Consider the following 12,887-nt stretch of genomic DNA (forward strand, 5'->3'; position numbering starts at 1 on the left):
GATGCTGCTAGCCTCCCTCGACCTCTTCATCTCTAACTGGTGTCGAGACATCAATTGCCTCAACCTCTCCAACCCTCTCACCCACTCCAACCTCTCCCCCGCAGAACGTGCAGCCCAAACTCACCATAAAACCCGCGGACAAGGGAGGCGCAGTTGCACTATGGCGCACTGACCACTACATCGCTGAGGCCAGGCACCAACTCTCCAACACCACCTGCTACCGCCCCTTGATCATGACCCCAGCCCCGACCACCAACCATCATCTCCCAAACCATCCACAACCTCATCACCTCAGGTGACCTCCCATCCACAGCCTCTAACCTCATCGTTCCACAACCCCGCACCGCCCACTTCTATCTCCTTCCCCAAATCCACCAACCTGCCTGCTGTGGTCGACCCAATGTCTCTGCCTGCTCCTGTCCCACTGAACTTATCTCTACCTATCCCGATTCCATTTTCTCCCCCTTGATCCAGGAACTCCCTACATACGTCCATGGCACCACCCACACTCTCCACCTCCTCCAGAACTTCCAATTCCCCGGTCCCCAACACCTCATCTTTACCATGGACGTCCAGTCCCTATACACCTGCATTCCCCATGCAGATGGCCTAAACGCCCTCCGCTTCTTCCTGTCCCACAGGCCCGACCAATCACCCTCCACTGACACCCTCATCCGCCCAGCCGAACTCGTCCTCACCCTCAATAACTTCTCTTTCAATTCCTCCCACTTCCTACAGATAAAGTGGGTGGCCATGGGTACCCAAGCTATGTCTGCCTCTTTGTAGGTTACGTGGAGCAATCCCTCTTCTGTACCCACACTGGCCCTAAACTCCACCCCTTCCTCCGTTACATTAATGACTGTATCGGCGCCGCATTGTGCTCCCATGAGGAGCTCAAACAGTTCATCCACTTTACCAACTCCTTCCACCCCAACCTTAAGTTCACCTGGACCATCTCTAATACCTCTCTCTCTTTCCTGGACCTCTCTGTCTCTATCTCTGGCAACCACCTGGAAAACAATATCCATTTCAAGCCCACCAACTCCCACAGCTACCTAGAATACACCTCCTCCCCACCCACCTTCCTGCAAAAATGCCATCCCCTATTCCCAATTCCTTCGCCTCTGCCGCATCTGCTCCCAGATGAGGCATTCCACTCCCGTACATTTCAGATGTCCTCATTTTTCAAGGACCACAACTTCCCCTGCTCAGTGGTTGAGAACGCCCTCGACCGTATCTCTTGCATTTCCTGCAACTCATCCTTGACACCCCCTCCCCGCAATAACAACAAAAACAGAATCCCCCCTCGTCCTCACGTACCACTCCATCAACCTCTTGATCCAACGCATCATCCTCCGACATTTCCGCCATCTGTAATCCGACCCCACCACCAAAGACATTTTTCCATCGCCACCTTTATCTGCTTTCAGGAGGGACCACTCTCTCCGTGACTCCCTTGACCGCTCCACACTCCTCTCCAGCCCCACCACACCCAGCACTTTTCCCTGCAACTGCAGGAAGTGCTACACCTCCCCCCTCAGCCCCATCCCAGGCACCAAGAAGACCTTCCACATCAAGCAGATGTTCACCTGCACATCTGCCAATGTGGTATACTGCAACTGCTGTACCCGTTGTAACTATCTCTAACTGGGGAAACCGAGCCGAGCTTGGGACCGCTTTGCAGAACACCTAGGCTCGGTTCGCACTAAACAACTGCAGCTCCCAGTTGCAAACCATTTCAACTCCCCCTCCCATTCCTTAGATGACATGTCCATCCTGGGCCTCCTGCAGTGCCACAATGATGCCACCCGAAGGTTGCAGGAACAGCAACTCATATTCTGCTTGGGAACCCTGCAGCCCAATGGTATCAATGTGGATTTCACAAGCTTCAAAATCTCCCCTCCCACTACCGCATCCCAAAGCCAGCCCAGCTCGTCCCTGCCTCCCTAACCTGTCCTTCTTCTCACCTATCCCCTCCTCCCACCTCAAGCCCCACCTCCATCTCCTACCTACTAACTTCATCCCGCCCCCTTGACCTGTCTGTCCTCCCTGGACTGACCTATCTCCTCCCTACCTCCTCAGCTACAGTCACCTTTACTGGCCCACTCACCTTTACTGGCCCCATTCCCGCCTCTTTGACCTGTCTGTCCCCTCTCCACCTATCTTCTCCTCTATCCATCTTTGATCCAACTCCCCCTCTCTCCCTATTTATTTCAGATCCCCCTTCCCCTCCCCCATTTCTGAAGAAGGGTCTAGGTCTGAAATGTCAGCCTTCCTGCTCCTCTGATGCCGCTTGGCCTGCTGTGATCATCCAGCTCTACACCTTGTTATCCAGATATCCCACCTTGGCTCACAGGCTTATGAACGCTACCAGCCTCACCTCCTCTCGTTCCTTCTGTACACCTCCAGCTACTCAACTAATGGCAGGGACATTACCCTGTGAACAATGCCACACAATCACTGGCAGTCAGCCTTCACTCCTGCAAAGCAAGGTATCATGCAACAGAAGTGGATGAGACCAGAGCTTACAGAGGGCAAGTCATGTGAATATCCTGAGCCATCCTGGACAGAAGATTCTCTGCTTTGTGGTATAAGCTACAACAAGGCCTACAATAGCTAAAATCACTGAGAACATTGAGGTACATTGTGTGTTCTTACCTTATGGACGTTCTCAACTCCCATTCACTGCCACACCAGAAGGAGTGATGTGGATGCGCTGGTGTAATGTCACCTGCCGAAGGGGCTGCGCTCTGAAAACTTGTGATTTCAAATAAACCCGTTGGACTATAACCTGGCGTCGTGTGGCATCAGGAGGAAGAGGAGGGAGAGTAAAACGGCAGCATTTTTTGAGAAAATTCTGTCACTTCACCTCTGACTCACAACCACCAGATCGAACACCGGCACTGCCTGCAACCTCGGGGCCAGTGCCAAGTTTAGATCACTGCAGGTTCTGCTGGAGGGAGCTCAAAACAGGGCCTCGAAGAAGCAGCATACGGAGGAACGCTGATGGGCACTCCCATGTCAAACCCAGGAATTACCTCCAGAGATACTCCCGAGTTCTCCCAGACACTTCCCAATAAGAAAAGTCTCAAAATAGTAATTTGGCTACAAATAAGATATCCTCAAATCTGTAAACAACATAACCGCAGGCTCCCTCTTGCTGTTTCACTCTTGTCTTTTTTCTCTTGTAACAATAACCCTGGAACTACCTCAAAATACATTGTCCGAATTTAGGATACCAGCTGCACTGATCCTTATCAGCGATACAGCTTGCTCATTTCATTACCAGTAGAAATAATAATGCAGCGAAAATGATTTTCATCCCTACAGACTTCAATGATAGCTGCTTTACTGGCTGTCACAGCAATTCCTAGTCTCACACCCTGTCACTTTTCTGTTGCTGAATGCCAGCCTGTGTCGACATTTCTCCTGTGACAGTACTTGAGCCTGTGTACAGAGCTCACTGGATATTGGGGTGTATACAGGAGATCTCCCACCTCCCTCTGCCTCCCTGTATTTAAGCCTTCCTTCCTGCCAACAACACACACTGCAGCAATAAATACGCGGCTTTGAATGAAGAGAACGGAGTTCAAGCAGTTTCCTTTAAGAAGTTACACGCTGAAGTAAGCTTGCCAACTCGGTTTGAAAATATTCCTGGAGGTTTTGTCACACGGCCTCCCCTCTCTGACTGCCACACTTAGTCAAGCATCTTCAAACACTCTAACCAACTCCAATATTTTTGTAAATAATAGGTAACAGTATTTAACGAACATGAAAGCAAAACACAAATTTGACAACACTGCTGGCCGCTTTATATCGGAATTTGCTTGCAGCCATGTCCAAAAAGTTAGTATTGTATCCCTGGAGACTTCAGGGTAATCCCGAAGCATTGCTAGTTTCTGAGTGGAATAACAATTAGCCAGAAATATTCAGGGTAAGATAAACCCAGTGTAAGAATCATATGTGACCACTGTTAAAATCCCAGAAGTTGACTGGAGCAAACTTCCAGATAAAAGTTGAGTTCCTGCACCATTTTTTCCCACATTAAATCACTTCCGTCACCTCAAAGGAAATGTGAGATGCAGGGAACACCGGCAGCATATCTATTCTGCTGTTTCCCAATCCTACCACCCATGAAAATCTACTTTAGATCTACCTTAGCCTAGTGTACTCTGAAATGCTTTCTATAGAGTCACACAGCACAGACAACAGACAGTTCAGTCCAACCAGTCCATGCCAAACATAATCCCAAACTAAACTAGTCCCACCTGCGTGCTCCTGGCCCCTAAGACTCCAAATCTTTCCTATTTGAGCACTTATCCAAGTTTCTTTTAATTGTACCTGCATCCACCATTTCCTCCGGAAATTCATCCCATATACAATCCACCCTCTGTGTAAAAAAGTTGCGCACCTCATGACCTTTTTAAATGTCTAGCCTCCTTAAAACTATGCCCCATAGTCTTGGAATCTCCCACTCTAGCGAAAAACACCTACCATTAACATAGCTATACCCTTCATGATTTTATAAGGTCACCTCTCAACCTCCTATGCTCCAGTGAAACAAATCTCAACCTATCCAGCCTCTCTTTATAGCTCGAACTTTCCATACCTCACAAAATCCTGGTAAATCTCTGCTGAAATCCCTCTAGCATAATAATATCCTTCCGATGACTGGGCGACCAGAACTGGGCACAGTACTCCAGAAGAGACCTCACCAATGTTCTGTACAACCTCAACATGGCTACCCAGCTCCTTTACACGAAGGACTGAGCAATGAAAGCAAGCGTGCTGTATGCCTTTTTAACCACCGTGTCTACGTGTCACGCAAACTTCAAAGATGTTTTGCAAATTGGAAGCAAAGAAAAGCATGAGAATGCCAACATAAATAAATACATATGAGATACTGCAACCAAGTGAAACCAATCTTAAAACTCTGATATTTCCACAACTGTTCAAACCTGCTGTGCCAGGTCATGACGAGGACCTGACATCTGATATCCCCCATGCACTGCTTTCAACTCCCACACCCAGCTGAAACAGCTGCTCACCAATCTGCATTTTCATTTTGGCTAAAAGATAAAGCCTTACTTGCATAAAAGTTCAAGATCCTACTTTCTTCAGAGCCTGTACTTAAGGAGCCAACTTCACAATGCTATTCATTGCTGTTATCAAATTAACAATCTTTCAGCATAGAAGGAGGCCATTTGATCCATTGTGCCAGTCCTAGCCCTTTGAAAGAGCTATCCATTGATTCCACTCTCCCACTGTTTCCTCACAGCCTTGCAAATGTCTCCCTTTTAAGCATTTATTTAAGTCCCTTTTGAAAGTTATTATTGAATCTGCTTTCACCATCTTTTCAAGCAGTGTTATCCAGATCACAACTTTGTGTGAAACAAAATATTTCCTCATCTCCCTTTCCTGTCTGTTGCTAAATTAATTTAACTCTGTGTCGATGCCAGTTGCCAAACATCCTTTCATGGGAACAGATTCTCCTTAATTATTTCACTGACACCCTTCATGCTGCTGAATGGCTCGAATTCCTCTCACCTTAAGTTGGGGAGAACAAGCCTGCTTCTCCGGCATGCAGTTGCTTTTGTATCATTAGGTCTTGAATCCTCAGTAGAAGCAGCTGCTCAAGAAAGAACTGTAGAAGGAGAATTGGATCAAATCTGAAGTGTGTCTGATTTTCCTGACAGTGAGCTGAACCCTGAGTATGGAAACTGACGGGATTTTTTTTCGTCTGATGGAGTCATAAAGCATGGAAACAGACTCTTCAGTCCAACCTGTCCATGCCAAACATCATCCCAAATTAACCTTGTCCCACTGCCTGCACTTGCCCCATATCCCATTTCTTGTTCATGTACTTCTCTAAATGTCTTTTAAACATTGTAACTGTACCCATTTCCACCACTTACTCTGGAAGTTCATTACACACATGAACGACTGTCTGTACAAACAAGTTACCCCTTATGTTTTCATTAAATCTTTCTCCCCGACCTTGAAAATACACCTCCAGTCTTGAAAACTCCACCCCTAGGAAAAGACACTTGCTGTTCACTTTATTTGTAGCCCTTATGATTTTATAAACTTTCAGAAGGTCACCCTTCAACATCCTACGCGCCAGTAAAAGAAGTCCCAGCTGACCCAGCCTCTCCTTATAACTCAAAACCTCCATTCCCAGCAGGGTGGAGGGAAAGGTGGGCTTTATGAAGAATGAGGAAGAAAGAGAGAAAAGTGGAGAACTTGAGGGAGGGAATTTCAAAGCTTACAAACCAGGCAGCTGAAGGAACAGCCACCAGGGATGGAATGCTTGATATCAGTGATGGGCAACAGTCCAAAATTGGAGAAGCACAGAAATCTAGGAAGAGTTGAAGGATTGGAGGAGGTTTATAAAGAAAGGAAGCCAGTTGTTTTGAATACAAGGATGAAAATTTTAAACTAGTGACATCGCTGGACCACGTGCAAAGGAAAAAAGACAGTGGTCACATGCATGAAAGAAAAATACCAACTACTGCATGAAATGTACAATCACCTGCAAATAAAAAACACTCAAGAGCAAGAGTATGGGCTCCTTCAGGAAACAGCAATAAAATCTGGTCATTCGGTAGGTCTTAGGATATGAGTGATGTCCGAGACTTGGAATGCAGCTCATTCAAGTCTCGGACATCACTCATATCCTAAGACCTACTGAACTCAGTGCAATCCCAGTAGTGTAGGTGGGCTTGTTACCAAGTTGGTTCAATCTGAGGTGAAGTCAGTTCTTTTGCATTACACCTGTTCTACATGAACAAAGCACAAGACAGAATAAAAATAGTCCTCCAGCAAAAAGCCATGAACTCCCTCAACTGCATAAAAACAGTGAAGAAAAGTCTCCAATTCACGCCTCACTTTGGTAATTTCTCAGGGCATCCCAGGGAGCTACACATACAACATGCAAAGGTAAAAGTGCGACTACCGTTAGTAACAGGCAACACAGCAACCAGTAACACATAGCAAAATTGCACTATTGGAGAACTGGCACTGAGGAAGAGCTGCATTATCAGAGGGTCGGTACAAAGGGAGCACTGCACTATCAGACTTGTAGTCTTTCAGATGAGACATGTCGGCTAATTCTGAACAATATTGGAACATGAGAAGGCCATTCAGCCCCTCAAGTCTGATGCACCATTCAATGAGATCGTGCCTATCAACAGGCCAACCCTAAACCTAACCTGCCTGTGGCCCATATCCCTTAACGCCTGTTCTTAACAAAAATTCAACTATCTCAGATTTAAAATTAACAACTGGTCCTGCATCCACTGTCATTATCAAAGCGAGTTCCAAACATCTACCACCCTTTGCGGTTAGAATTGCTTCCTAATATCGCTCCCAAACAGGCCAGCCCGAATTCACATACTATACCTTCTAATTCTAGTTGCGTCTACAAGTGGAAATAGTTTAATTTTATCTATCCTGCCTTTTCCTATTAAAACCTTGAAGACTTTGATCAGATCACCCCCTAACCTTCTAAATTCCAGAAAGAATAGATACAGTTTGCACCATCTTTCATCATAGCTCAATCCCTTAAGTCCAGGTATCGTTCTTGTAAACCTACTGTGTACTCCTTCGAAGACTGAAAAACCCTCCCTAAGATGTGGTACCAGATCCTCACAGTACTCCAAGTGGGGTCCAACCCAAGTTTTGTCTAACTGCAGCATAACTTCTGCATCCTTGTATTCCAGTCCTCTAAACATAAAGGCCAGCATTCCATTATCTGTATTAAACATTTTCTGCACCCGTTCATCACATTTTAAAGATCTATGCAGCTGAAGCCCGAAACCTCTTCGGACATACACTGAATGCCTTCATGCCACCGAGGGAGTGCCTCATTTATCCTTCATCAATCCAAAATGGATAACCTCACACATGCTTACATTGAATTCCATCTGCCACAGTTCACTCAGTCCATCAGTAGGCAAAGCCAACGTAAAAGATTCCAACCCACAACTCAAAAATGGCTTGCAATGACTCAGTGTGTAGTAAGAAGGTTTCAAAATATTTCACAGTTGTATTTCTAAAGTCAGGCAGGGGAGGATATCAGGAACATATTCCTCTCCAAGATAACACTGTTAAAACACTGTGACTGGCTATGCTTTCTGTGCATAACTAGTCCATCATTGTGGTGGCTCAATGCATGGTGAACTACAACCAAATATATATCGTGCCATTTGTTCAATTCTGATTTTGCCACAACAGCAACAAGCAGATTGACATTCCAAGACATCTGACTCTGTTTAAAACAGTTACAAGTGCAAGTCCTGCAGCTACAACATTGAGTGTGCAAACCTCAAAGCAAAAAGCAAAGCCTAATGATTCCGAAGCGCAAGAAAAATGCATTAAATCAGTCTTTTGCCATGACTCTTGAACCATACTCTTCTTATTTACATAACAAATTAACAATGAAATCTGATACAGATTTTACTAGCTGCCAGGCAAATCAGTCGAAACTCAGTGGATAGCACTTTCAAGCAGGAGTCAAAAGATCAGGCCCAGGTCCACAGATGTGAGGATATAGTCAAATACGGTGCAAGGATCAGAACGAAGAGGGTGCTGCACTGTCAGAGGGTCAGTACTGAGGGAGCGCTGCACTGTCAGAGGGTCAGTACTGAGGGAGTGCTGCACTGTCAGAGGGTCAATACTGAGGGAGCGCTGCACTGTCAGAGGGTCAGTACTGAGGGAGTGCTGGACTGTATGACGGTCAGTACTGAGGGTGTGCTGCACTGTCAGAGGGTCAGTACTGAGGGAGCGCTGCACTGTCAGAGGGTCAGTACTGAGGGAGTGCTGCACTGTCAGAGGGTCAGTACTGAGGGAGCGCTGCACTGTCAGAGGGTCAGTACTGAGGGAGCGTTGCACTGTCAGAGGGTCAGTACTGAGGGAGCGCTGCACTGTCAGAGGGTCAGTACTGAGGGAGTGCTGCACTGTCAGAGGGTCAGTACTGAGGGAGCGCTGCACTGTCAGAGGGTCAGTACTGAGGGAGCGCTGCACTGTCAGAGGGTCAGTACTGAGGGAGCACTGCACTGTCAGAGGGTCAGTACTGAGGGAGCGCTGCACTGTCAGAGGGTCAGTATTGAGGGAGCACTGCACTGTCAGAGGGTCAGTACTGAGGGAGCGCTGCACTGTCAGAGGGTCAGTATTGAGGGAGTGCTGCACTGTCAGAGGGTCAGTACTGAGGGAGCGCTGCACTGTCAGAGGGTCAGTACTGAGGGAGTGCTGCACTGTCAGAGGGTCAGTACTGAGGGAGTGCTGCACTGTCAGAGGGTCAGTACTGAGGGAGCGCTGCACTGTCAGAGGGTCAGTACTGAGGGAGCGCTGCACTGTCAGAGGGTCAGTACCGAGGAAGTGCCGCACTGTCAGAGGGTCAGTGCTGAGGGAGCGCTGCACTGTCAGTGGGTCAGTACTGAGGGAGCGCTGCACTGTCAGAGAGTCAGTACTGAGGGAGCGCTGCACTGTCAGAGAGTCAGTACTGAGGGAGTGCTGCACTGTCAGAGGGTCAGTACTGAGGGAGCGCTGCACTGTCAGTGGGTCAGTACTGAGGGAGCGCTGCACTGTCAGAGGGTCAGTACTGAGGGAGTGCTGCACTGTCAGAGGGTCAGTACTGAGGGAGCGCTGCACTGTCAGAGAGTCAGTACTGAGGGAGCGCTGCACTGTCAGAGAGTCAGTACTGAGGGAGTGCTGCACTGTCAGAGGGTCAGTACCGAGGAAGTGCCGCACTGTCAGAGGGTCAGTGCTGAGGGAGCGCTGCACTGTCAGTGGGTCAGTACTGAGGGAGCGCTGCACTGTCAGAGAGTCAGTACTGAGGGAGCGCTGCACTGTCAGAGAGTCAGTACTGAGGGAGCGCTGCACTGTCAGAGAGTCAGTACTGAGGGAGTGCTGCACTGTCAGAGGGTCAGTACTGAGGGAGCGCTGCACTGTCAGTGGGTCAGTACTGAGGGAGCGCTGCACTGTCAGAGGGTCAGTACTGAGGGAGTGCTGCACTGTCAGAGGGTCAGTACTGAGGGAGCGCTGCACTGTCAGAGAGTCAGTACTGAGGGAGCGCTGCACTGTCAGAGAGTCAGTACTGAGGGAGTGCTGCACTGTCAGAGGGTCAGTACCGAGGAAGTGCCGCACTGTCAGAGGGTCAGTGCTGAGGGAGCGCTGCACTGTCAGAGGGTCAGTACCGAGGAAGTGCCGCACTGTCAGAGGGTCAGTGCTGAGATAGCACTACCCAATCAGATGGCCAGTACTGAGGGAGCGCTGAACTGCAGGCAATCTGTAAGAGGGAGAGTTGCACTGTCATTGGGTCAGTGCAGAGGGACTGCTGTACTATGGATTGGACTTCAAAGTTCCAGGGCACTTTTGATTCAATCCAATGAAATTTCAATCCAAGTTTATCCTTCTACAACAGATCGTCATTACTGTTGGTGAGATGTCGCTGTGTTTCTAGCATTGTCATGTAAGAAATTTCGCAACAAATATGTGCACAGCAAGGTCCCATTAACAGCAATGAGATGCATGATCAGAAAATCCATTTACAGTTATCAACTGAAAAATTATCTTTGAAAATACAAATGTAACGTTTTCAAGTGAGGAAACAAATCAACAAATCACGCAAGTAATACAACCTACAGATTTCACAAGTATTGTTGGAATACACTCCTGTGAAACACCATGGGATTTTTTTCTACATTAAGGAAATTGTTCAAAAGAAAGTGTTGTTGTCATACAACTAATTACTACATGTCTGCGTCAGTGGTTCCTCTGCCAAATTCAATCTATTTTGTGAGCTAGGAATCCTGCATATCACAGGCTGCTTTTAATTCTCCTGCTCACCTTTAAGAACAGAAGATATCTGAATACTTCTCTCACTGCCATAGTGCCAGGCATCTGAAGGAAACCCAAGATTTTAAACCCCAGCACCAACCTGGAATGAGACAAATTCTTTTCAGTCCTGGAATATATCACCTAGCCTGCAAAATATGCCGATGTTTTCCAAGGCTGGTTCTTGACCTGTAGTACAGAATAGCAGCATGGTGCTTATATAATTAGCCTAGTAATCCAGAAGTTTGGATGAATGACTGTGAGACATGAGTTCAAATTCCACCACAGTAGCTGCAGGGGGAATTTAAATTTAGCTCAATAAATAAATTGGAAATTGAAAGCTAATCTTTGTAAAACTAGCAAATTGCCACTTAAGTAAGAAATGGTTTGTTCATGACTTTTAAGGAAGGAGATGTGATGTCCTTAGTTACAGCAGTATGATTGATTGCACTCTGAAGTGGTCTAGTTAGCTATTCAGTTGCTTAAAAATCTCTATGAAAATGTCTAAAACTATGGCCGAGCCTCATCACCACCTTCTGAGCGGCAATTAGGGAACAGCAATGGATTCTGGATTCACCAGCAGTGTTCATATACTGGGAACAAACCAATAATTAGCATAAACTTCAATGTGATGTGTGCTTATTTCTGTGCTGAAGACTAGCCAATTGTCTGATTATCGCTTTTACTGTCAGTATTACAGTATGATTTCTTTCTGTCCCTGAAATTAGTGTCCCTAAATTAACAAGGGGAGTAATTTGTTTGCTAAATACAGGTGGAAGTGATATCCACCCTAAAGTACTCACTGTCCAAGGAAAATTGATATTAAGCTTTTGGAGCAGTGCCGAGGAGACAGATACCATGCCTCCACCCCGAGAATTCAGTTGGGACAAAAGACTGATATTGGAAAATCTAACTGCAAATTAAACAACTGATCATCAAGGTTTTCACTTACCAATAATTGAATCCCTCCGAAAGACATCTCTGTCAAAAATATAAAATGCTAAATAGCGAAAAGTTCTTGGGATTTCACAATAGAAGTCTTCACCATAAAAGGGGCTGAAATGAGAGATGGTCTTTGTAAGTTGATTTGCTTTCAGTTTTTTTTATAAAAGACATCATTCTGTTATTAAACCCTTAGTTCGTGTTCAGTCTAAACAGTTGTCAGGTTCAGCAGTGTTGCGTTTATGTTACTCGGCGATTAGAATATGAAATCAAATCACACAACAGGTTCAGTTCAGTTCAAAAATATAAAATGATGATGTCTGTAAAAGCAACCATTAAGTTATTAGATTATCCTTAAAACCCTTAAAGGTTCATCAATAATCTTTAGGAAAAGAAATTTAACGTAATAGCCAGGTCTGGTATAATAGGTGACTCCAGTCTCATACAACTGCCCTGTGCTACTTAAGCTGCATCAAATTCTGGGTAACTGGGAATGGGCAAGAAATGCCAGTTTTGTTAGTGACTGTAAAGTAAGCAAAAATTTGTAAAAATTGAAACAGTTACTTGTTCGTACAGAACTGGAATATAGCTGAAACTAGAAATACGTGTCTTGCATTCATCAATGGACAAATGCAAAAATGCCAAATTTCAACTGTCACAATTAAAACAACAGGAGGAAAGGGTGCTGTTTGGTTAGCAAGTCAACACAGCATGCCATGGACAGAACCATGTTTAATATTTTCAAGATTTGCACCTTTGCAAAGAAGTTCTAGAGAGGGTGCAGAGGTTTTGGATGAGTGTCATCCGAGAAGCATCATGACGGAAGACTCTGTGCTCCCTGAAGGCCGGTGTGGACTTGTTGGGCCGAAGGGCTTGTTTCTACACTGTAGGGGCTCTATGACTCTATGGGCTGTTCCTCGAGTTGGGAGGACACTGAGACAAACAGCAGCTGCACATGGGGTACTATCAACTCGGCAACAGACATTCTTTGGTCTGCCCGAAACAAAGTTGGTCTTCTAGTGTGAAGGGTTGACCTCAACCGTGTGCTGCAGACTGGCGCATTCCAAGGTCCAGGACCATGTGCTGAGGGATGCATTAAAGCTTGGAGC

At 46.3% G+C, this 12,887-nt stretch overlaps 1 protein-coding gene across 2 annotated transcripts in view; it reads right to left on the reverse strand.

The window, feature by feature from the left end:
* The window catches only part of rasa3 (RAS p21 protein activator 3), a 179,622-nt gene that overhangs the window by 67,150 nt on the left and 99,585 nt on the right, over positions 1–12,887 (reverse strand). For both annotated transcript variants that reach the window (XM_048532325.2, XM_048532326.2), the window contains exon 3: positions 11,789–11,892. In XM_048532325.2, coding sequence (XP_048388282.1) covers positions 11,789–11,892 — 104 coding nt within the window. The remainder of the gene's footprint in view (positions 1–11,788; positions 11,893–12,887) is intronic.

The sequence above is a fragment of the Stegostoma tigrinum genome, chromosome 6, assembly GCF_030684315.1.
Source record: "Stegostoma tigrinum isolate sSteTig4 chromosome 6, sSteTig4.hap1, whole genome shotgun sequence".
Classification (NCBI taxonomy): Eukaryota; Metazoa; Chordata; class Chondrichthyes; order Orectolobiformes; family Stegostomatidae; genus Stegostoma; species Stegostoma tigrinum.